This window comes from Mytilus galloprovincialis, chromosome 2 (assembly GCF_965363235.1).
Source record: "Mytilus galloprovincialis chromosome 2, xbMytGall1.hap1.1, whole genome shotgun sequence".
NCBI classification, from domain to species: Eukaryota; Metazoa; Mollusca; class Bivalvia; order Mytilida; family Mytilidae; genus Mytilus; species Mytilus galloprovincialis.
In genome coordinates, this window is record NC_134839.1 from 106,873,870 (window position 1) to 106,898,476 (window position 24,607).

A 24,607-nucleotide genomic window follows, 5' to 3' on the forward strand; every position below is an offset into this window, starting at 1 on the left:
GTTATAGGTTTGAGATACCAGTAACTTTTTATCATAAGACATTCCTAATTTATAAGATTTACAGCTGAAACTTATTCACTTCAAATTTGAAAGAAGGTTTACCGGTACTATTGGCAACATTTTTCATAATAAGTCTTTATCTATTCATTTATTTAATACTGCTTGATATGAAATGTTACCTGAAGGTTCTCTTAATATTTATTTCTATAATTCTATAATGTGCCATTGCAGGTATAGAGGAAGAAGTTTTAGAGGAAGAAAAACAAAACACAATTGAAACGGTAGATAATGAGGATATACATGCTAAAACAAGAAGTAAAAAGAGAAAGCAGAAAAATACTGAGAAAGAGAGCCATAAATTTGAGGAGGTTAATTTGTCAGAGAATATAGATGGTCAGAAAAAGGAAATAAATAACATAAAACTGGCAGATAAACAAACAAACATAGAAAGTACTGATCAGCAAACACAGGATAAAAGTTCTGAACATGAAGGGAAAAAGAAAAAGCAACATCTATCTGGAAATCCAACTGAGTCAACTCATATATTAGAGAAAGTGAAAGATGATCAATCTAAAAAGGTTTCAAAAAAGAAAGAAAAAAACACAACCAAGAATAATGAACAACCAAGTAAAAAAGAACGAAGAGGAACATTTGTATTGCCAGATCCTGAGTGTAGTACAAACACAACTGATAAATTAGATCATGATGGTAGTACAAAATATACTGATGATCCAAATACAAAATGTCCAAAAGAAACTGTTATTCTTCCTGACAAAGTAGAATTAGAAGACAAGAAACTTACAAAACAAGACAAAAACAGAAGAGGAACATTTGTAGTACCTTCTGGTACCTTGCAGAACTCCACCAAGTCAAAGGATAGAAGAGAAACTTTTGTTGTGTCAGAAAATACTCAAGACGTTGTTACTTCAAGGTCACAGGAAAATATTTTAATGAAAAAGGAAGCGTTGCCCCCAAAATCCTCAAAATCTGATACTTCCGTGAACTCGAAGGAAGACAAAAGGAAGACATTTTTGGTTCCATCATCTAAAGACGCATTTTTACTACCAGTTGCTATGAAAAAAACAACACCTGATAATCTTGGTGATACAGATGTTACAGAGTATTTTAATAGTGATATGGATTTTACTGAAATCATTGATAATTCTAAAGGAATTATTCTCGAAACATCTGATACAAAAGCAGATAATCAGAAAATGGTCAAATCTTCTAAAAATTCAGATAAAAAAGGCAAATCTACTGCTCAAGTTGACAAAATGGTTAAGAATGATATCAATAAAAAAGGAAAGAATCAGGAGGTTGTCAATGACAACTTGAAAGATAATAGTAAAATAGAAGATAAAAAGACTGAAGGACATCAATCAGCTGTTGAATTCAGACTTCCAAAACCAGGAAAAATTGTATTTGCAGCGTCGAGAAAAATGTTCGATGGAACTAGAGAACGTGTACCAACCAAGCTACCACAAAGATCACGTTCTAAAACCAAAATCAAGCTTACTAAACATGAAACTGATGATAGTAACGTTAAGTCCATGTTTGATTTCCATGAGAGGACACCAACTGTCCTAAAACATGCATCTTCTGTATATGATATGTCTATGGACGTGTCTGTTCATGGAGAGAAGGAATCATATGGTACATTCAGGGACAAAGTAAACAATCAAACCACTGACAGCCAAATCAATGATCATAAAATACAGTCCTTCCATACAAATGATGTCAAATTACAATCTGACCAAACAGATAATCTGGAATTAAAGTCTGACCAGAACAAAAAATCAGTTGCAGGAGAAAAAAAGATGATTAGCAAAGAGTCAAATGGAAAAGGTGAAGTTATTTATAATCTGCCTTTAAAGGGTTGTTCTCCAGACATCCCAAAGAAAACTTCAAGGTCAAGGTCTAAAAGTAAAGGCAGTGCACAAGAAAGGGAGAGAAGTGAGTCCAGAGGAAGGAGTAGATCTCGTGGTAAGAGAATCACAGTAGTGAATCAGGATGTTGATGAAGGACAGTCAGATTCAAATGGTGATGCTCAGAAAAGAAAGTCTAGAGAAAAGGCAAGTGAAAATGAAGATATTGATGTTGAAATCTCTGTAAATCTGGAGTCACCTGTAGGAAGTTTTCACAAAAAGAAAAATGATGAAGACAGTATTGAAGATGATTTGCCAACTAAATCAAGAAGTCGTTCCCGTGGTAGACCTAAGAAAATGAAAGATGAAATGGAAGAAAATACAAAACAGGCCACAACAAGGAGTAAATCACGTGGTAGGAGCAAGGCAAGGAAGACGGAAAATGAGGCGTGTAACATAGATCATGTGATAGAAAGTCAAACAAAGGAAAAAAAAAGAAGTAGATCTAGAGGAAGATCAAGGACACGGAAAAATGATGAGTCAAAGGAACAGGATTTAGGGGAACCTGAATTCATACCTTCTAAAACAATAACACGAAGTAAATCTAGAGGTAGATTAAGGTCAGAAGCCTTGTCGGAAGTTATTGGTAATTGGGAATCTGATAGCGAAGAAACTGTATCCCAGGAGCCAGATATACTGTCAAATGCTGATATTCCAGGTCCTAACAAAGTTTCAGCTAATTCTAATGAACATGATGAAGAAAAGTTAAAAAATTCAAGGTCAAATATTCAGAAATCAAGGTCAGTTGGATCAGAACTGAAAAAAAGCCAAGAAACTGACAAAGCAGAATCAAACTATCAAACAGGATGTTCAAAATCATTCATATCAACCACAACTGATCTTAGTGATGAGGATGACTTTCAAACTTCAAAAATACTAAAGAAAAAATCCAGGACAAAACCTAAATCAAATAAAGGGGAAGATCATCCTTTAGATAAATTATTCAAAAACACAAGAAAAAAGAGTTTCCCTGACAACAGCTTTTCTTGTGAGAATGTAGAAAACCAAGACATTGTAGAAACTGTTCATGCAATTTGTGAAACCCCATTGAAACCTAGAGATGAAATTATCAAAGACAATAGTGGAAATGAAGAAGAAATCTTGATAGACGAATCCCCTGTGAAAATTGATTTAATGTGTGTTACAAAGAGGTCAAGATCTAGAAGTCATAAACTTGACAGAAATCAAGACTTTGACCTAAAGGAACAAGAGCATGTTCCTGATAAGAGCTTAGAACAGGAGCATGTTCCTGATAAGTGCTTAGAGCCGGTAACAGGCACACAAATATCATCAAAAACTTTAAACATTGATAACGAATTAAAAAAAGAACACAAAGCATTAGATATTGTCCTAAAGGAAGGAAAGGGGAAAAGGCGCCATGACTCTTCATCAGAAGTAAGATCAGAGAAAAAGAAAAAGGCAAGGAAAGAAGACAAAGAGGTAACTTTAATATTAACTTTAGGAAAAAAGTGGGATTTTCATTTTTCTATAAAAGTGTATTGTCATTTCTAGTGTTTGTTTACAAGAATATTAAAGTAATCAAATCTTACATCTAATGGAACATTGTTAGATATTAAAGTAATTAAATCTTACATCTAATGGAACATTGTTAGATATTAAAGTAATCAAATCTTACATCTAATGGAACATTGTTAGTTATTAAAGAATACATATGCATAAAAATTTCAACAGTTTTACATTATTCATACAATTAAGATGTTACACAGCACCACATGTTGATGTCGTTGGCATTTGATAAACAGTTGCAAATTATTAGATGTTTTAGAAAAATTTAAGTTAAGTTAAAGTCATATGAAATAAGTGACTGGTGAAAAATATTGTTTATCCAATTCTTGAACCAATGCATGTATATATCATAAAATTAGTCTTTTGTGTACGAATTGATCATTTTTAGCTCACCTGTCCAGGAGGGCCAAGTGATCTTTTTTCATCACTTTGAGTCCATCGTCCGTCGTAGTTAACTTTACAAAAAACTTCTCCTCTGAAACATTTGGGTCAAATTAAACTAAACTTGGCCACAATCATCATTGATGTATCTTGTTAAAAAAATGTGTCCGGTGACCCGCCAACCAACCAAGATGGCCGCCATGGCTAAAAATAGAACATAGGGGTAAAATACAGTTTTTGGCATATATCTCAAAAACCAAAGCATTGAGAGCAAATCTGACGGGTTTAAATTATTAATCAGGTCAAGATCTATCTGCTCTGAAATTTTCAGATGAATCCGACAACCAGTTGTTGGGTTGCTGCCCCTGAATTGGTAATTTTAAAGAAATTTTTCTGTTTTGGTTATTATCTTGAAAATTATTATAGATAGAGAAAAACTGTGAACAGCAATAATGTTCAGCAAAATAAGATTTATAAAAAAGTCAACATGACCAAAATGGTCAGTTGACCCCTTAAGGAGTTATTGTCCTTTATAGACTATTTAACCATTTTTCATAAATCTTAGTAATCTTTTACAAAAATCTTCTCCTCTAAAACTCCTGGGCCAAACTAAACCAAACTTGGCCACAATCATGTGTCTGGTGACCCGGCCAACCAACCAAGATTGCCGCCATGGCTAAAAAAGAACATAAGAGAAAAATGCAGTTTTTGGCTTACATTGTATATCGAAAAAAACAAAGCATTTAGAGTTAATCTGATATGGGGTTAAATTGTTTATTAGGTCAAGATCTATCTGCCCTGAAATTTTCAAATGAATCCGACAATCGTTATTAGGTTGCTGCCAAGTTGCTAAAAAAAAGTAATTTTAAGGAAATTTTGTCTTTTTGGTTATTATCTTCAATATTATTATAAAAAGAGATAAACTGTAAACAGCAATAATGTACAGCAAAGTAAGACCTAAAAATAAGTCAACATGACCAAAATGATCAATTGACCCCATAAGGAGTTATTGCCCTTTATAGTCAATTTTTAACAATTTTCAAAAAATTTGTAAGTTTTTACTAACTTTTCCCACTGTAACTACTGGGCCAAGTTCATCTTAGAGAGAGATAATTGTAAGCAGCAAGAATGTTTAGTAAAGTAAGATCCATCACCAAAACACAATTTTGTCATAAATCCATCTGTGTCCTTCCTTTGTTTAATATTCAATCGTCAATTTTTTTTTCTCTTTGTCTGTTATGAGATGAAAATATGGCCGCTCATTAATTGTCGAGTTTTGAAGCCGTAGTTTACCGATTGTCACCTTAATATAGTAAACAATCAACAAATAAGCATCGATATTGAGCACGTGTATAACTTGACCAATCAGATAATAGTTTATTTTAGTGACAGATCATGCGTATTGCAATCACCGGATTTTTACAAGAAGGGTCACGCTAAGGTCACTTTGCATACGGAAAATATGTCGGTGAATTGCTTCCTGGAAGCAAGAAATTAAAAAAAAGTAAACTTCTTCTAATTGTGGACAAATTAGAGAATTTTCTTCAGAAAAAAGTATATGTACATAAGTTTAATAAGGCCAAAAAAAAAATATATGTCTGTTTAAGGTATAAACATGCTTTAAAAAAAATAGGGCAGGTAGGTCGGTATTTCCATTTTATTTTATTTTTTCATTTTATTTTTTGTGACATAATTTTGAGTGTGCGGTTTCGTCTTGTCATGGTCCAAGTGCATCATGGGCCGAGTTTACCTGTTATTTTAATGATTGGATTGGAAAAAAATGGTGGCAAATCGTTTATTACATCATACGAGTCGCAATATTTCCTGAAAACAGCTATCATATACACGATTATGAACAATGGGATGTATCAGGCAACACTATTTTCACTTTAGACATGAGTTCATTTTATTTTTCACTTTAGGACGGAAATAAAATGGCTTAGGGTTGGTGCTCAAAATAGGGTCAGTCGGGTAACCGTAAACACACATATAATTTTTTTTGGCCTAATGAAAACTATCCATTTTGTTAAAAAAAAAGCATATGCATATTTTTTTTAATTTGAGGTTTCATATGACTTTAATAGATTTATTTTTTATTGATTCACTTTCAACATTTGATCTTCAAATAGATTCAGTATCCATTTATTTTTTTGAGGGGATAAATACTTGAAAATTTCCAAAAATCTAAGGAAATTTCAAATATAAACTATCAGAAAATGTTAAAATTTGACAATATTTTTTAGGAATATATATGCCATTATATTGTTAACGTTATAACCTAAAAGTACATGCATAAAGCTGTGATACTGTAAATTCAGGTTAAGATTGAAAGACTTACTTTGTACTTGTTTGGTTTTATAAATATTTTGATATGAGTGTCACTGATGATCGAGTCTTATGTAGACGAAACGCACGTCTGGCGTACTAAATTATAATCCTGATACCTTTGATAACTAATTAAACTGTAATGACCCTGGTGTGAAATAAATTCAAGAAAAATCAAAGACAAATTCATGGGGCAAAAAATCTGAAATTAGTCTTTTGAGATAACTTGTTAATTGTATATTTAGGACAAAAACAGTAACAGTCTACATGATGACATGTCACGCTATCAAGACACTGTGACGCTTGTTTGAATCATTATGTTTAATAACCAAGGAATAATAATGCAATCTTTTTTTTTACATATCATATTCTCATGTTTCTACTGCTTTAATTTGACAACTATTATTTCAGAATACTGGCACTGGTACATCAAGCAGTTTGAGTTTATTGAAAAAGAGACTGGCATCACTTGGTCCTAAAATGAAACCTGAAAATATGGAGTCACCAATAAAAGGAGCTAATATTGACAAACTGGAGCCCAAAAATGTTCCTAGTCGAGCTCTTGTTATGAAGAAACCAGATGAGAATATAAGTCCTAATGTATTATTAAATGAGGAATCCAAGAACAATAGATCATTTGATGAAGATGGTGTTACTACTCCTAATGCAGAGTAAGTTACTAAGATTAAAGTTTGTTTGCCTGAACCCTCATGATCTACGGGTGCTAAGCCTCAAAACCTCATTGATCTTTAGGATATTAGATGTATTCTTCTTTGATTTCTTATGTGTATTTCAGTGTTCTAACATTTTTATCTAACCAACTGACTCATCATACTTCTAAGATTTAGGTTAGGCTTTTGCAAGAAACAGTAATATGAAAGTTATTGCAAGGATAAAATTTTAGTCATCTCAAATCTCAATTTGATTTCAAATTGCTGTCCTTAATTTCTCATACTACACGTTTATCTTCCGGATCCTTGATTATGAACAATGTTGATAAAAATCCAGATAGGTGATACAGGCAATAAAGAACCTCTAGATTATATGACTTTGTGGAAGAGTCATATTTCTGTAATGATATTTTTTCCGTCATCAGTAATATGAATTAACAGCTAAAAAAACACTCTAAAAGTTCAATGAAAAATTATATTTTTTTCATTGTCAGTTTTCCACTATCCTTATAAATATACAAATAATTGAGAAATGTTTTTGTCTGATATAGGAATGTACTGGAAGAACCAAGGTCAAGAAGAAGAGCTGCTAATGTTTGCTATAAAGAAAAGCCTTTACATGCGTAAGTTATCATAATTAACCCTTTCCTCCATAATGACGCCTTTTGACGCCACCCCCTTTACTCCATAATGATGCCTTTCAACGCCTGTGTAGTTCCTCAATTGAAACGTATTACCTAGGAAAAAACTTCATCAGACTTTTAAAAAAAATGTATCTAATATAAAAAGGATATTCATGAGAACATCTGACTGGAATTTCATTGATGAAAAATATGTTTTTGCAATGCATTATTACTTTAAACCTGATGATTATTTTTCATTGAAAAAAATCCTATGCGAATCAAGTATGTAAAAAAAAAAAATCCATGGAGGAAAGGGTTAACAAATTACAAGAACACAAAAATATTTTGTTTTAGTTTGAATATGACTTTGAGAACCTAAATAGTTGTTATTAAAAAAAAATATGGTGACTTGCCATTGGTTGAACCAGGTTTAGAGGTCAATTTTAAAAGTCCTTGTCAATTTTCCATTAATCTTATTTCAATACTGGATCATTGATCAAGATTTAAGTTTTTTATGTTTAGTCCATATGTCAGATACTATAAACAAGTCCATATGTCAGATACTATAAACAAGTCCATATGTCAGATACTATAAACAATAGATATAGATCAGCTATATTGCGGTGTATGGAATGGTTGTTAGCTGGATGCACATCTTGGAGGGTTCATTTCAACTTGACCGCTTCAAAGGTCAATTTCGAAACTGTTGGCTAGACTTGTTTTTCAGATACAACTTTACAGAGACTTGTTAACTATATATTAATCAAATAATTTTATTGTCCTGAGTATGCATGAAATAATTCTACTAAACTTGATTCATGTAAAAATTTATTAAAGTAACAATAAATAGGTGTATGAAATAATTGTTAGGTGTGTTTATATTTATCAGTCTGGCATTTTCATCTGACCTTGAATGTATTTTCATGGTGTGTCAGTCAGCCTGAAGTGTTTTTAGGTAGATCTGTTTCAATAAACAACTATAAACAATATCATGAATAGTATTGAATGATTGCATAAAGATAAATATGTCAGAAATTTGAATGAGTTTTGATAATGTTAAGTAAAGGTACCTGATCAATTAAATTCAATCTTTTTCAGTAAAGCAGGCATGGCATATTAGTGTGTGCACTTTCTTTATTAATATTATTAAAATACACATATATATTTTTGTTTGTTCAATTGCAGGAAACTTAGAAGAGAAGATGTCTTGGCTGGCAAAAAATTGATTGGGTATGTAAATTATTTGTAAATGAAGTAAAGATTAATCTTGCAATATATAAACTTCAGGTTGATGTATTTATGAAAATAAGTTATTCATCACTAATGAAACTTCTATTTCCAACATAGACCAACTGGAGAGAAAATGAACATATACTCCCACAGGTCATTGTATAACCTTTAAAACTAGACGAAGATATGATAATGTATGTTATAGAAGGCTTTTGTTAAAACAATCACTGCTTGTGAACACTGAGAGGTTAAAATCATTTACATTTTGTGATGTTAACTTAAAATGTATAGAGCAATTGAATTGGATCTGTCATCTTTTGTTTACTGTCCCTATTGTAGTATCTTGGGATCAGATAGATTCATACACCATTACAATTATGAAATTCTTAAGGAAGAATATGGTTAGTTAACTGATTTTGAAACAGTGCAGTGAAATGTATGAAATATTTAAAACACAAAGCTGCTGTTTTATGTTCACACATGGAAAGAAGAACTTTTGTCTAGCATTTGTACCATATATTTTGAGACTCAATCAACTAAAGAATATAAATAAAGCATTTGCATTCCTATTTTACTATCCACAATAGCTGAGGATGCATTAGACAGAAAACTAATGAAATTTGATAAGGGGGATAAATTAATGACACAGCAACCAAACAACAATAAAAAGACAATATACATGGCAGGTGTGGGTACAATGTTTAACACTTAATTCCTAGTTAAGAAATCTATAGAGACTGATAAAAGATCTCCCATTGAAAGCAAAATTCCCACATAAAGAAAGGATAGTCTTTACAAAATTACAAATTTAACATATTGACCCTTATTAACAGAATCATTTGTGTATTGTAATCCTTTCTGTTGTAGATGAATGTAAACCAAGCATGCTGGAAATGTCAGATCTACCATGGTAAAGGTTTCTGGAAAGCCTGATGTTCTGTGTTACATGTTGCTGATAGCAGAATAGACTAGAAAATTTAAGCTGGAGACCAATTCAGTTTGAAACTTTTAGTGCATGAGCTCTTTTAAGCTTCAAGTATAAAATGTATTGATAGTATTGCTAAATTGCAATAGGATACTCTTAGAAATTGCCATTTTGTTAACCCAATATATGTTTTGTATTTATTTATGGGAGCAAAAATTTGTTTGTTAATTGATGTATTATACAAAATTTAATATGCTATTTCTATACATGTTTTATTCAAAACTTAATTAAGCATTCTAATACTTTCAAGCTAAGCTAGGTAGATTATCGAGGTACAAAACTACATGACTTGTTAGATTGTTGTTTTTATTTAGTTCTATAATGATGAGGACATTTTAGGTATCTTTATCTCTTTCCTTTCTTTTTGACTTATCTGCCCTTACTTACCTTCTATCTATACTTGACTAGATCTGTACTTCACATAGTTATCAAAAGAAAAGGCCCTGCATATAATGAAGACAATTCTATAATGTTTTTTTTAGATTAGTGTTTTAATATTATTTTGTTTTAACATTTCAAAATGCTTATTGTTTTGATAGAATTATTAATGTATTAAAGAAATGAGAACATGACACTTATCCCATTCAATAAGTATTTATAATACAATCAATATATAAAAATTAAACATTCTAAATGAGATGTGACTGTATTGTGAGAATGGTTGTTTCTTCTATACCCTATTTTAGTATTTATTTTAATTGTTGATTGAACTGGATGTTTGAGTTTTGTAATGGAATAATATTCAATATCTTATGTGTAAGTAAAATTTTGTATACAAAACTGATCTTTTTTGTGTTTTCAAGCCATAAGTATGTATCCAATATGCTGTATTGAAATTCAAACCTTATATGAAATATATACAAAATCCATATAAGGCATCACCATGATCTGTTTTATATTGGCACACTGACATTGTTTATATACCTTCTGTGATCGTCAAATAATTCTTCCATCTTAAGTAAGTGCAAATCATGTGCCATGGTTGAAAATGTTGTCAAAATTTATTTTTGGAAAGTTTGCTATAGCTTGCTATTGCTACTTTCCTTAGCCGTCGGCCTCAAACTTCCGGTTGACAGATTATCGCAATATAGTCTGCTCCGAGGTAGTGTAGTACTAGTGTTTGAGTTCTGATACTTGGAAGATTCTTTTAAAATTTTGAGTTACTACTGTGACTGTTTTGACTGAAAAGATTACAGCTTGAATAAAAAAAAAAATGAATGTTCACCGACGATTCAGATTAATTTAACTTCATTTTAAAAATGAGTATCTCAAACACTACTTCGCGGATCTGCCATGCGCTGAAGAGAAAATTACAAGAAATCTACGCGAGATTGCGTTTTCATTCATTCATGAATATTTCATGAATGAACATTTTCCCGCTCTACTTTTACCTGTTTACTATATGTACTTACGTCAACGTGGTAAAATCCCGAGAGCATCGAAAGAATCGGGAATGACTGATTAAAATGCGAGAACAAGTTGACATTTTGACCAAGCCGTCGGATAATTGAAAAGTGATAAGTGATATAAACAAAACATAGGTGAAGAATATAAAATACTTGATAATTAAAATTAAATTATACATGTCTAACGTCTCACGCCAAGGACGAGTAAAGGTAAATACCGGATTGGATAAAAAATAAAATAAAAAATGCATTGTTTTTGTCTTAACATCGATCGGAAGATTTTGATGCCAAAAATCATTTTGAAAACTTAATTCCGTTATTTAAATACTAATTGTTTCACATTCCAATGTGATAAAAAAAAATTTTCACATTCCAATGTGATTAAAATTTTAAATACCATTCAGAGCTATATCAAGCTTGAATGTTGTGTCCATACTTGCCCCAACTGTTCAGGGTTTCGACCTCTGTGGTCGTATAAAGATGTGCCCAGCGGAGCATCTGGTTCCATTTGTAACGAGGCACAATCCTAGAGCAGTAAAAATTACTCCACCAAAAGGATATAAGGAACTTTACTCGTTCAGCATGCTCAAGTGAATCAAACTGACAGCAGACAAAACATTGACCCAACGTCAGTTCTTCTTCAGTCTTCTTCCAATAATTTACATCGTACCACTGGTGTATTATTGTAAATTCGTATTAAAAGCAACCGAGTCAGCATCTACTTCTTCGAATATTATAGTTCAGGGTATCAAGACAAGTTCTGTAAAAATGATTAATGATGTGTACCCTTTGGCTAAAATGGCTGCATTTTCACCACAAAATTTAGATAGATTACAGACAAACCTGTGCATCTGGAAAAGTTTTAAGGCATACCATGCCCTATATAAATAGATTTCAATTGCTTTGTCATCCAAACACAGAGGCAATGATTACCGTGATATATCAAATGAATGGCTTAAAACAAAAATTCTCAAATGTTATTTACTCATAAGACAATGCTTAATTTCACAACAGCAACTAAAATGTGTTACAGGTTATAAGCACCTCTATGAATCTAGTGTATATAAATTTTTTATTCCTGTGGTCATACTGCTCTTGTTATGCTCCCACCGTATTGAGTTTTATCCTTGTTCTGCTGTAAGTATGTACGTCCTTCCCTTACTTGTACGTACATGTACTTCCATACATCCCAAAATTCGTTCTCTTACTTTAGTTTGCCTGAACCAAATTGTATGAAACTTATACGCAATGCGTATAACCACAATTCACAAGTCAAGTTTGAATTTTAGTTGCGTCACTTTTACCATTCTAGAGTTTTATGCTACTTTACAAATAGGAAAGTTTCTGGAAATTTTAGTTTCTGAACTCTAACTTTAGTTTGTCTTAACCAAATGCTATGAATCTTATACACACTGCATGCTCATTACCACAAACTGATCAAGTTTGAATTTTGGTGGCGATAGTTATACCATTTTAGAGTTATACCCCTTTACATATGTACAAAATTGCTGAATATTTTCGTTTCAGTTATCTAACTTTAGTTCGCTCAACCAAATGTTATAAAACTTATACATTGTAATACTTTTAACAATAAAACAAAGATCAAGTTTGAATTTTGGTGGAGTAATTTTTACTGCTCTAGGATTGTGCCTCGTTACAAATGGAACCAGATGCTCCGCTGGGCACATCTTTATACGACCACAGAGGTCGAAACCCTGAACAGTTGGGGCAAGTATGGACACAACATTCAAGCTTGATATAGCTCTGAATTTGGATTGCGATCAAATTTTTGACATAATATATAGGTTTCTGACACAAAACAAATGTCAAGATCTTACAAATCTATTGCGCAAAACTGTGTAATTAGAATGCTAGCGGGGACATCATTTTGTGTCCAATGGAACGTTCCCTACTTTTGATAAAAGCCTTTAATATAAATTCACTTTCATTACCGTTGTATTGATTTAAGTTACTGTAACTGTCTTATTTATAAAAAAAAAAGGATGCAGTATTTTTTGCAAAGAACCAATGCTATCCAAAAGAGCTCAAAGGAAGAAAATGTATTAATAACTATAGGCCACCATATGGTTGTCTATAATGAGAAATATTTGTACCATATACATGTAGAAAGCTATGAAAGGCCCCGATAGGAAACATGTGAAGCAATTCAAACAAAAAAACTTACGTGTTAATTTACTAAAAACAAATATGAAGGATCTAAACCAATAGAAAAATACTAATTCACAGGCCCTTGATGTTGACATGGCATGGGTACTTTTTTTTTTTGTTTTTGTTTTTTTTTTTTTGGTTTAGTTTAAAACATCCAAGCTGTGATGAAATACATTTTTGAAATAATACACGTCTATAACCTTTTTGGAATAATACACAGCTACAGTTGCAAACTTTCCAGAGGTGCTATCCAGCACTTTGATTGTTTTTCTGGTTGCTGTCATTTTTGTAAGTAGCTATATACTCAATTGCTTTAATAGCACAACCATTCTTATTACTGTTTTAAAGCCTTGAATAAAAACTGGCTAATAATTGTTAATCGCACCCCAAAGGAGAAAACATTGATGCAGTTCAGATGACCTCAAATTGTCTTCAATTATTATTAGGACCATTAGAGCTACATTTATGCAGCTATACCCTTCACCAATATCTATTCAATGCTTTACATAAACTTGTACAAAACTTGTTGATTCTGCAAATTGTAGATTCGAGTTTGTGTTTCTGATTTGAATTTGACAGAGAAAAATTAACAAAATAATCTGAATAGAAACCTTCTAACATTAAAAGACTTTCATGGTAACAGGACAGCTGAAATATGGTCAACATTTACTAAGAGGAGCCAGGCTTGACATTGACGTTGTTACAAATGACAATGGTTATTCTAAAATAAACAATATATCGGTCTAATCACTATTCCTTACGAAGTAATAATTTCAATCATGACATGCTTGTTGGTTTTTTTTGAGTGAACTCTATCATGGTTAGCTATTCATGCATCATGGAAATCCATTCACTATCATGTGTTGGTTGACCATTATAAAATATCTGTTTTTGAAGCACCTAAGATCATTCCTCGTTTGTGTTGGAGTTCATAATGCTGAGTCTTTAGTTTTCTAGGTTGTCTTGCGATTACTATTGTTTTGTTTTTGGTCATTTTTCTGTGGTTTTTTTTTGCATGGCATTACCAGTTTGTTTTCAATTTAAGGATTATGTACCCTTGTTCAATGCTAAACATGAAAATTTTGTAGAAAATCCACAGCCTATCCCCTTGTACACACATATTTGGTGATTCGGTGCATGATAAATAGAGGATCATTGCATGCAGTGCTAGCAATGACTTCCTTAAAATAAATTTATATATTTAGATATTGGTTAAAACAAATATAAATACAGACCAATTCAAGTACGCCTTCTAGGGTGCACTTGACTTTAGTGACTCAGAACGAGGTATTTTGGATGTAATAAGACTTTGTAAACACTAGCACATAGAAAAATAAGTGAGTAATCTATATTTGAAATTTTAGAACAAAAATCTTGGTTTTAAAGTCTGGATTTTCTACAAAAATCTGGTTTTATTTGCTACAAAATCCCCTTTTTCTATTAAATGCAATGAAACAATAAATAATCATGGTCTATCTATATTAGTCATTCTCTCTGCTGTTTTGATACAATTGCAGATTGAAAATTTCTTAATTTAATGGCTACAGAAGGGGTCATAAACCTTAAGTGAGTTTAACTATCATTTTACTCTCTTTTTTATGATTCATCTAAAATGTTCTTTCAAAGGAATAAAATTGAGTATAGTGGGGTTTTTTCTCGAATGGAACCACAGTTAATTTCTGTGTAACTAGTATCACACAATCACACTGATGACATCTTATAAATTCCATGGTCATCTATCAATGGTCCAAGTGAAAAACTTGTCAACACAAATAGTTCTTTTCAGCTTTGCCGTATGTTTTCAGGAGTATGTGGCATATGTTGATCTACATTTACACTTCATTGCGTTATAGGCCTTTTTGATTGGATGCCGACGGTTACGACTGTGACCAATGGAATTCATTACCTCTTGGATCACAAGTTCCCTCTTAATTCGTCAAGGTGGAGAGTATGGAACTGGATTGTAACCCTTGTCTAGCAAAGATGCCAGCACTCAAGACTGAACTAACAATTCATCTTTCGTTGACCTAGTGAGACCTTGTCTCTTCAGTATGACAGACATTCTCCATTGGATAACACGTTGTTATACAGGGCTCTAAACTATATATATAATTCGTCTCAAATTAAGCCCAACATATTAGATCTCCAAATTTCCGTAAGCAACATCCCCTTCACCGTATCCAGTTTCCTAGACCACACGATCCCATAGACTACATAAAAAAATAGCTTTTGGTTGTCGATTTAATGCCTTTCTTCACTGACTTTATCTAGGGTTGTAACACAGTACTTGACTTTTAGAGGCAGGTAGTTGACATACTTTCAGATACTAATAAGCAATTTTGTCTGTGACAAGGGATGATAATTTAAATATACACATGGAAAAAAGTATTGCAACACCTTGATTTGTTAAAACTTGAAAAATCAGCCTCTTTTTTTGGATGAAATATCATAAAATATGTTTATAATATTATTGAAACATAGTTTATGATAACATTGGCATTGAAACGAACAAAAAATGTTTGAAAAAAAAAGATTTATATAACCACAATTTTAATAACAAAATGAAGTGTTTTTTATACAAAAAAATGCATTTTACAACTTTTACTGTAGTCGAACTTTACAATGTCAGACATTTCAAAATTAATCTTTAGATGACTGTTCACATCATGGTTGATCGTTATATGCCAAAGAATTAGTACTTTGTGTGCAGCCTCAATTCAAAGGGATAACCGCATCTTAACGTCTTCTGATTCCTGCCATAAATCGACTAATTTGTTGCTAAGGTAGCAGCAACCATTTCTGATGAAGGGCATTGCTTATTTCATGATGTGTTTGCTTTGGGGTGTCTTTTCGCGCACTTTCCGCCCAATAGTGTCCCATATATGCTCGATATGGTTCAAAGTCGGGCTACGATCGGGCCAAGGAAGATGAACCAAATTCCATTTGAACATTGGATCTTCCTCCACGATGCTAATTTCCAACTTTGACGAGCTCTGCACTACATTAGATACGGAAAACTGTGTGTCTGTTCGTTAGCAAAGGTCTCCGAAATGGTCTTATCAAACGATAACCAGTAGCGATGAGTTGATCACGAACAATTCCTTGTTAAAAGGCTCCTGTATGGCCACCATTCTCTTTTTAGGATTGTCTTGTATGCAATGGGTTTCCTTCTGACCAAACTTCATTATGCTTGATTTTCTCTAGCAAATGGTATAGGGGTCTTAATTATCTCGGAAGGTCTTTAACAGCGTTTATTGCCTGATTTTTATTCTCAAAACGACTTATAGTGGAATGGTGATGACCAACAATATGTGCAGTTGTTACAGCGACATCCCTGCTTCTCTTATGCTGATAATCTGCCATCTTGCTGCAGTTAAGAGTTGTCAAGGACCCAGTACAAGGTGTCAATCACATAACTTTAAAAACTTGGTTATTTAAAGTGTTGAAAACAATGAGGGTAAAAACATCTGTTTTGCTGTTTACGGGTACAGTAGCTGCAGGTGCAGATAAAAACTTATCGAGTCGATATTTATTGATTAAACTCAGGTGATACTTAAATAATGTTTAACTAGTTCTATTTTACCAAATTATATCACGAAAAAATAAAGCGTGTTTTTTTAATTTCAATTTCAATTTGGTGTTGCAATACTTTTTTCCATGTGTATAGTATATATCATAGGTAATATTTACTACAATTATTATGGATGATAGGAACCAAAGGCTTGTGTCCACTCTTAAGTATTAAAATATGATATGGTATGATTGCTGATGAGACAAACAGAGACTGAATGCCACATAAGTTTACAACTATGTGTACGGTCTTCAACAATGAGATAAACCATTACCACAAAGTCTGTTATAAAAGTTCACAAAATGACAAATGTAAAACAACTTAACAAGTAAACTAGCGGCCTGATTAAGGCACAAAACAATGAACAAAAAAACAGATATGATATACATTCTGTTGTTTCGTTGGTTTCCTCTTATAGTTGATGTGTTTCCCTCGGTTTTAGCTTGTAACCCGGGTTTGTTTTCTCTCAATCGAATTATGACTTTCGAACAGCAGTATATACTACTGTTGCCTTTATTATGCATCAATTATTATGGATGATAGGAAGCAATTGCTTGTGTCCACTGTTAAGTGGCTTGTCCTCATGATTTATATCATCAACTCTCTTATGAGATTTAGGATACAGATGGGTTAGTTTCAATTTATTCCTGGTGTTTCTAAACAGTACCCAGTCATTTGAGTTTATCTATGTCTTAATTAAATTATCACTTATTGTAACTGGACCGCCTGAGATATCATATTTCTTGCCCTGCAAGTATGAAGGGGTCCCTAGCTTTCTTCTGGCATAATGAGAGACCCTTTTTGCAGAAATGAGTTTATCCGACTTGCCTCTTTACAATCCATGTTCGACTGAGTCTGTATGGTCTAGTCGAGGGTTTTAACCCTCTCATGGTTGGCATCTCTTAAAGACGATATGAAGATTCTAACAACTCTATTGCAAGCTCACAGTTAACGCCAAATTATTAGAATTTGGTAACCGCCTTACTCAAATGGATTATAGATGTCTGTTTCACGTTCCTTCCCGTGATCTCTAGAACTACAAGACATCCGGGTCTTTTACCCTAGAAGCCAAGATAAGGGGTTTTTTGGTGATCAGGATTTTATATTAGATGATGACAGTGTTCGTAGGAATTCCATCTTCTTTGAAGATACTGCACTCTCACAGGAAGTTGGGCCTCCTTTAAGCATTCTCACGGAGTCTCTCATGAATATGGCCTATACTCTTCAAAGGAAAATTTCTTTATCTCCAAATGTCATCTCTGCTTCAGATTTATTTCATATCTTGTTCTTGCTTGGTTAGGTCTTATAAGATGTATTTCCCCGAGTCGTGGTCCCTTCAAACTGGCTTTTTTCTTTTTTCAACTCTTTTTAGGTTGAAAATAATGCTAACATTATCAAACCTAGTGGTAGCAGATTCTCACTTTCTGGTTCAATGATATTTGAAAACATCGAACAAGTCGGTTCTTTTGGTATACTAGTAACTGTGGGGTTTAGAGCTTAATTTTTTCTGTAAATGGAATCAAAGGATTCTCCAAAGGATGTGTTGTACTTCGAAGTTAATATTATAGTTTTGTTTCATAAAAGAACAGGAAACGGATACCTGTTCTAGATCTTTCTATTCAATAGCAGTATCTGATGGTCTCGCAAATCAAAAAAAAAAGAAACAGGTATATGCAAGAAGTCCCCTTATTCGATCTCTTGACCGACGAGGGCAAATTTTCACACCCAGATTCCTGGCTAGGAATGGTCTGATTTTTTTTCTATGGAGTAAATGCGTAGCCAATTCGGTGTGTTACACCAGAAGAAAACGGGAATGATTCTCGATTAGAGAATTGTCCTGGTAGGAATGTATGAGCGTCGCCCGGGAATGTAGGTAAGATACCACCAACTTGAAAACTACTTGTGAAAAATAATGAAGCAGTAGAAAACTCTACGCCCTGTCTGCCCAGACCAGCCAAAGAAAATCAAAATACGAAAACATGCGAGTAATAGGGATGTGAAAATATGCATCCTTTAAGTCGAGGAATGTCAAAATCCCCCAATAAAGAGACTACCTGATTGTACCTGTTGATTCCTTTTTTTTATGTGTGGTACCATCAGATACTGCATCCGAAAAGAAAGGTCTAGAACAGTTAACTTTTCCCCATTCTTTTATGAAGAAAAAGCAAGGAACAAAAACCAAGATGGAAAGGATGATCCACCTCTGCAACACCATTGAAGCTCGCAGAACATTTTCGAACATATATTTGATAAGGTCTTTTTCCAGAGAAGTTATCACAGTATATAAGTTGGTAGGTCACTACTGGTTGCCACAACCAAGTCAACAGAAGTTGCTGAATTACCTTCAGAATCAAGTAGAAACTCATTCCTTTCCACCGTATTTTTCTGTAAAATAGTCTCTAGACAACATGTTCCAGGCAGTCAAAACCTTCTAGTGAATGCCCTATCCTGTATGAGTGATCCAGTATTTAAGGATATCTCACTTTAATAGGATCATCCTCCTATCGATATTTTTGCCACCATTTTGACAACAATTCTTGGGAATCACCGGTTACATGTTTCCCCCTTTTCTTCGTATTTCCATGACCAAAGACAAAATTCAGATGGGTTGATTTAAGTCCATTCTTAGTGCTCCGGAATGGCCAAGACAGTCGTGTTCCCAGAACTAATTATTCTGTGTTGTGCCAAGCCATTTCATATTCCTCTAAGGAACAACCTACTATCTTAATTCAAAAGAACAAAGATTCATCCGGGTCTTAAAATCTCTATCTGCACGATTAGTTATCGGCAAAATTCCCTCACAAAAGAGCCGTTCTGAAGGAGCAACCAAGCGTATCTCAGTCAGTTAGACACTCTACCAGATCTGTTTATGGCTCCAATGGTTAACTTGTGTTAGTGTTTGTCCAGACAATTTGATCATATCTCATTTACTGTGCAAGAGTAAGTAGATTTTGTCTTCTTCCTTTTGAAGATAAAAGTTATGTCCCGTCTTTTAAAAAGGGATAAAGTTTCCCCTTAGCCAGAGCTGTATGTAGATTCAGATTTAAGAGATAAAGACATTTTCCTTGATGATTTAACATTTGCCTTGAAAGAGCTTATCAAAGGCGGTTGATGCCTTCATGGGACTTGGTTTTAGTCTTGGGAGTTTCTTCAGCCACTTATAAACTTTATCTTATAAATGTTTCAGATGGCGTTGACAACTGGTTATTGAAGGAGTGACAATCATGCCTCGTCTATTTCTGAGTCTTGCCTCCGCATTGCGTCCGATAAGTTTCCAGCTACTCGTGTCACTTATCAAGCCTTTTTATCTCGATCAGAACCTAAATAAATGTTTTGGATCACTATTCCTGCCATTCCTCCTGCAGGTAATCAGGTTTGGTGTCCCATGAGAAATTTGCTTTTGTACCTAGTTTCGTAAGCCAGTTTAAGACAGATTGGTTTATTCCTGTTTAAGACTATTTTGACATTTCTACCTAAATTTGAAACCATGTAATGTTGGCCTAAAAGTCTGCTTCTTTATACCACATTGCCTCACATTCTCATTAAGAAAAAATTCACACACCTAATTAAATGGCCATTCAAAAAATCAGAATGTGAATATATATGTTCAAACTCTTTTAGGTCATTTTTTAGTAGCAATAAACAAAAAAACTATGTTAATTGGACATGCTTTGATACTATATATGCCCTTGAATTTTTATTAGATAACATTTTTGTTCGCTTTGGGGATTCCGTATATCGTCAGATTATCGGAATTCAAATGGGGACTAACTGTGCACCACTTATTGCGGACCTGTTTTTGTATTGTTATGAGTTACAATTTATGACAAAAATAAGCAAAGACCCATCGAAACAACATCTGATAAACAAATTTAATAATACTTTTAGATATTTGGATGATATTTTGGCTCTCAATAATGACGACTTCAGTATGTATATTAATGAAATTTATCCTGTTGAACTTACTTTAAATAAAGCTAATACTAACAATGACCACTGCCCTTTTCTTAATCTTGATATCTATATCACTAATGGAAAGCTGAATACTAAAATTTATGATAAAAGGGATGATTTTTCATTTCCTATCGTTAATTATCCGTTTTTAGATGGTGACGTTCCCTTGTCACCATCTTACGGTGTTTATATATCTCAACTTGTACGATTCGCTCGTGTATGTAACAATGATTTAAATTTTAACGAGAGAAATTTATGTATTACTGAAAAATTATTACACCAGGGTTTTCGATATCACAAACTAGTCAAAACATTTACTAAATTTTATCATCGGTATAAAGACATCATTCGTAAATATAGCTCAACATGCAGACTTCTAATACGTTCAGGTATTTCACATCCAATTTTTTTATGGTAATATTCTTTATAAAGCACAAAGGTGTCAGTATTCACCTCAGAAACTTACAAAACCTTTGAATAGACTTATTAAGAAGGGATATAATTACGATACTGTTGTCAAGTCATTAAAGATTGCATATTTTGGCGTTAATATTGAGTCACTGATAAGGTCTTTGCATCGGAACTAAACACATTTATTCTAAAAACAGTTGTTGGCATGACACGGGTTATGTTCTTCTCATATATGTTATGATGGTATGATACTAAACCCCTAACGGGAAGGATTGTGCCTGATGTTCATATGATGAAATCATAATCTTTCAGTCAGTTTAATTGAAGTCTGGAGCTGGCATGTCAGTTAACTGCTAGTAGTCTGTTGTTATTTATGTATTATTGTCATTTTGTTTATTTTCTTTGGTTACATCTTCTGACATCAGAATCGGATTTCTCTTGAACTGAATTTTAATGTGCGTATTGTTATGCGTTTACTTTACTACATTGGTTAGAGGTATAGGGGGAGGGTTGAGATCTCACAAACATGTTTAACCCCGCCGCATTTTTGCGCCTGTCCCAAGTCAGGAGCCTCTGGCCTTTGTTAGTCTTGTATTATTATAATTTTAGTTTCTTGTGTACAATTTGGAAATTAGTATGGCGTTCATTATCACTGGACTAGTATATATTTGTTTAGGGGCCAGCTGAAGGACGCCTCCGGGTGCGGGAATTTCTCGCTACATTGAAGACCTGTTGGTGACCCTCTGCTGTTGTTTTTTATTTGGTCGGGTTGTTGTCTCTTTGACACATTCCCCATTTCCATTCTCAATTTTATTCTTTTAAAGTTTTGACTAGCCAATGAAGTTAGAACTATTTTGGAATGCTTTATTCCTCTTCTTTGAGTGAAATTATGTCAACTGGTTTTTGAATGTTAGATAATGCCTTCTGAAAGCATTATTTACGTGCCATGTCCCATCATTGTGAAAACCTTTATTCTTTAGAACCCCTAGTTGCTGCAAATCACATTTTCCCTCCTCCTAGTTAAGGGGATTAAGTGTTTCTTTGATTTATGTTAATCTAAGTTTATAAAGGTGAGTTATTTAATGTAATACAACTCCAATATTTAGAACTGAAATTTAGTTTTGTATATATTAAGATATCCACCTCCATAAATCATAAGCCTGTTCCATATCCTTTATTACCATGTTATTCAAGGAACAAATGTTGAAGAAACATGGTGTGCATGAGTCAGTAGGCGGAGGTTGTAAAAGGGGTATGTGTCTTTTATCTGGCTTGTTTCTTGCTGATTAAAGCATGGGGACTAATATATAAATAAATTTGTGGATGTAAGTATTTAATTTACAAAACTAAATTTTAATTCTAAAATCTCATTTTCATGCAGTAACTAAACCATGAAAATGAGGTCAAGTTAGACTTAAGCACAATAAAAGTTTCAGAGCATATCTTAAGTTATCTGGAAACAAAATATACCATATTAAAAACTTTCTGATATTTAAAGCTCAAGGTCATATTTTTCTCTGAATGTATTTAATTGATGTCTTTACACTAAATCCAATGGATGTTGGATATTTAAGCCTTAAATAAATGATTTTTTCATTAGTAATTTGCCTTGACCTTGCTTTCAGAAACTGAGTACTCTCAGATCAGTAATTGTGTCTTTTTTGTTTTTGATGAATATTTGTGCTTTGTATGGATCGGATGAGTTTTTAACTTTTTTTCTATATACTTTATTCTTATGTTGTACAGTTACACCACTGTTTCAGGTATGGGGTAGGGTTTGGTGCCAACAAACTAGTTTAACCAGGACACATTCAGTATATGCCTTTCCCAAGTCAGGAGCCTGTAATTCATTGGTAATTGTTTGTTGTATCATACAATTTTGTTTGTTTTATTATTTTGTACATTGATCAGGCTGTAAGTTTTCTCTTTTAAATTGTTTAACATTAGCCATTTTGATGTCTTTTTATAGCTTAATATGCAGTTTGGGTTTTGCTCCATGTTGAAGGCTTGGCAGTAACCTTTGGTTGCTTACTTCTAAATCAATGGGTCTCTAATAAAGAGTTGTCTCATTTGAAATCATACCACATCTTCTTATATTTAAAAAAAAAACACCAGTATATAACACTGCTGTTGCCATAACTTTTGTCTCAAATTCAGTGACATTTACTGCAGTTGGAATATAATGATACAAATATTCCTAACAATCTAATCATTTATTTACAAAAATAAAACATCAGGAGGTACAATCTTCAGAATAAAGAATGAAATAGCAAATTTACCAAAAGTATTGTAAGTCTTCAAAATCTAATGTTAAATTTTTGATAAAAGTGGTGAGTTATCACTGCAATTTGAAATTTTTAATTCTAAAATATGTCACCATTTTAATAAAACCTATGAGTCTGCCTATTATAATTTGGAGTATTTAAAAAAAATCCAGAGAATTGAGGACTTTGTTTTTTTCTTAAATTAACCATCCATTAAGTTAATAAAAACATTCAGTGAATTTTCTTTCTTAAAGTGACTTTTACCTCCTCACATTGTTCCTAGTATCTTCCTAACATTTGAGTGTCTTAAAAAAACAATGGACTTTCTCACTATGGTAGGGTATTCTTTTATAGTAGAAGTCAATGCATAATTATGTTAAATATGGACTAAAAAAATCTGTTTACGTTGCCAAAAGTGAAAGACATTTAAACAAAGTGGTATTCAGCTTAAATAGATCAAAGGTTCCTTATTCTCATTACATCCAAAAGGTGTCCACCATACATACTTGTTTTATATGCATTCTCTTGAAGAAAAAAAAACTATTTTTGATATGCAGAAATTTTTAAAAAATATATATACATGGTTTTCAAACTGTTCCCAAATTTTGAAGCAAAGTACCAAAAAAATATCAGGCAGAAATAATTTTTTTGGAAAAGTAAAAGAAAAAGAAAAAAATCCTGAAATGACAAAACCAATGAAGACAATGACAGCTGGACTATTACACTATTTACAATGAGTGCACAGCATTATCACAAAAACACTTTCATCACAAAACAAAAAAAAATCCTATAATCTTATAACATTAAAAAAGACAGCTTGTGTAAATCTGTTTAGGTCTATTTAGATGGTGATTTTACACAAGTTTCATTAGCTGAAACTGTTAATTGTTTACAACTGTCTAAATGGATCTTTTTTTGTTACCTTACAATTACATTTCTAGACCATATAAACCAAAACTGAATAATATATAAAATTAAAACTTGTGACAATATGGATGATTTGTACCATCATATCCTACTGATGTTTTTCATCCATTGAAAGAACAGGTAGTTAACCTCATGATATGAATTTTGTGGCCTACCAAGCATGTAAAATAGTAAACCATTGAGAATGGATTAATATCACAAATAGGGTTAAGTAGTAGAATCTATAACCAATTAGTGA

At 32.8% G+C, this 24,607-nt stretch overlaps 1 protein-coding gene across 3 annotated transcripts in view; it reads left to right on the top strand.

Annotated features, from left to right (window-relative positions):
- LOC143065290 (uncharacterized) overlaps window positions 1-10,081 on the top strand; it is a 38,006-nt gene extending 27,925 nt beyond the window's left edge. For all 3 annotated transcript variants that reach the window (XM_076238782.1, XM_076238783.1, XM_076238784.1), the window contains 5 exons: window positions 232-3,365; window positions 6,570-6,829; window positions 7,381-7,452; window positions 8,638-8,682; window positions 9,550-10,081. In XM_076238782.1, coding sequence (XP_076094897.1) covers window positions 232-3,365; window positions 6,570-6,829; window positions 7,381-7,452; window positions 8,638-8,682; window positions 9,550-9,553 — 3,515 coding nt within the window. In that variant the 3' untranslated portion in view covers window positions 9,554-10,081. The remainder of the gene's footprint in view (window positions 1-231; window positions 3,366-6,569; window positions 6,830-7,380; window positions 7,453-8,637; window positions 8,683-9,549) is intronic.
- The last annotated feature ends 14,526 nt before the right edge of the window (window positions 10,082-24,607 follow it).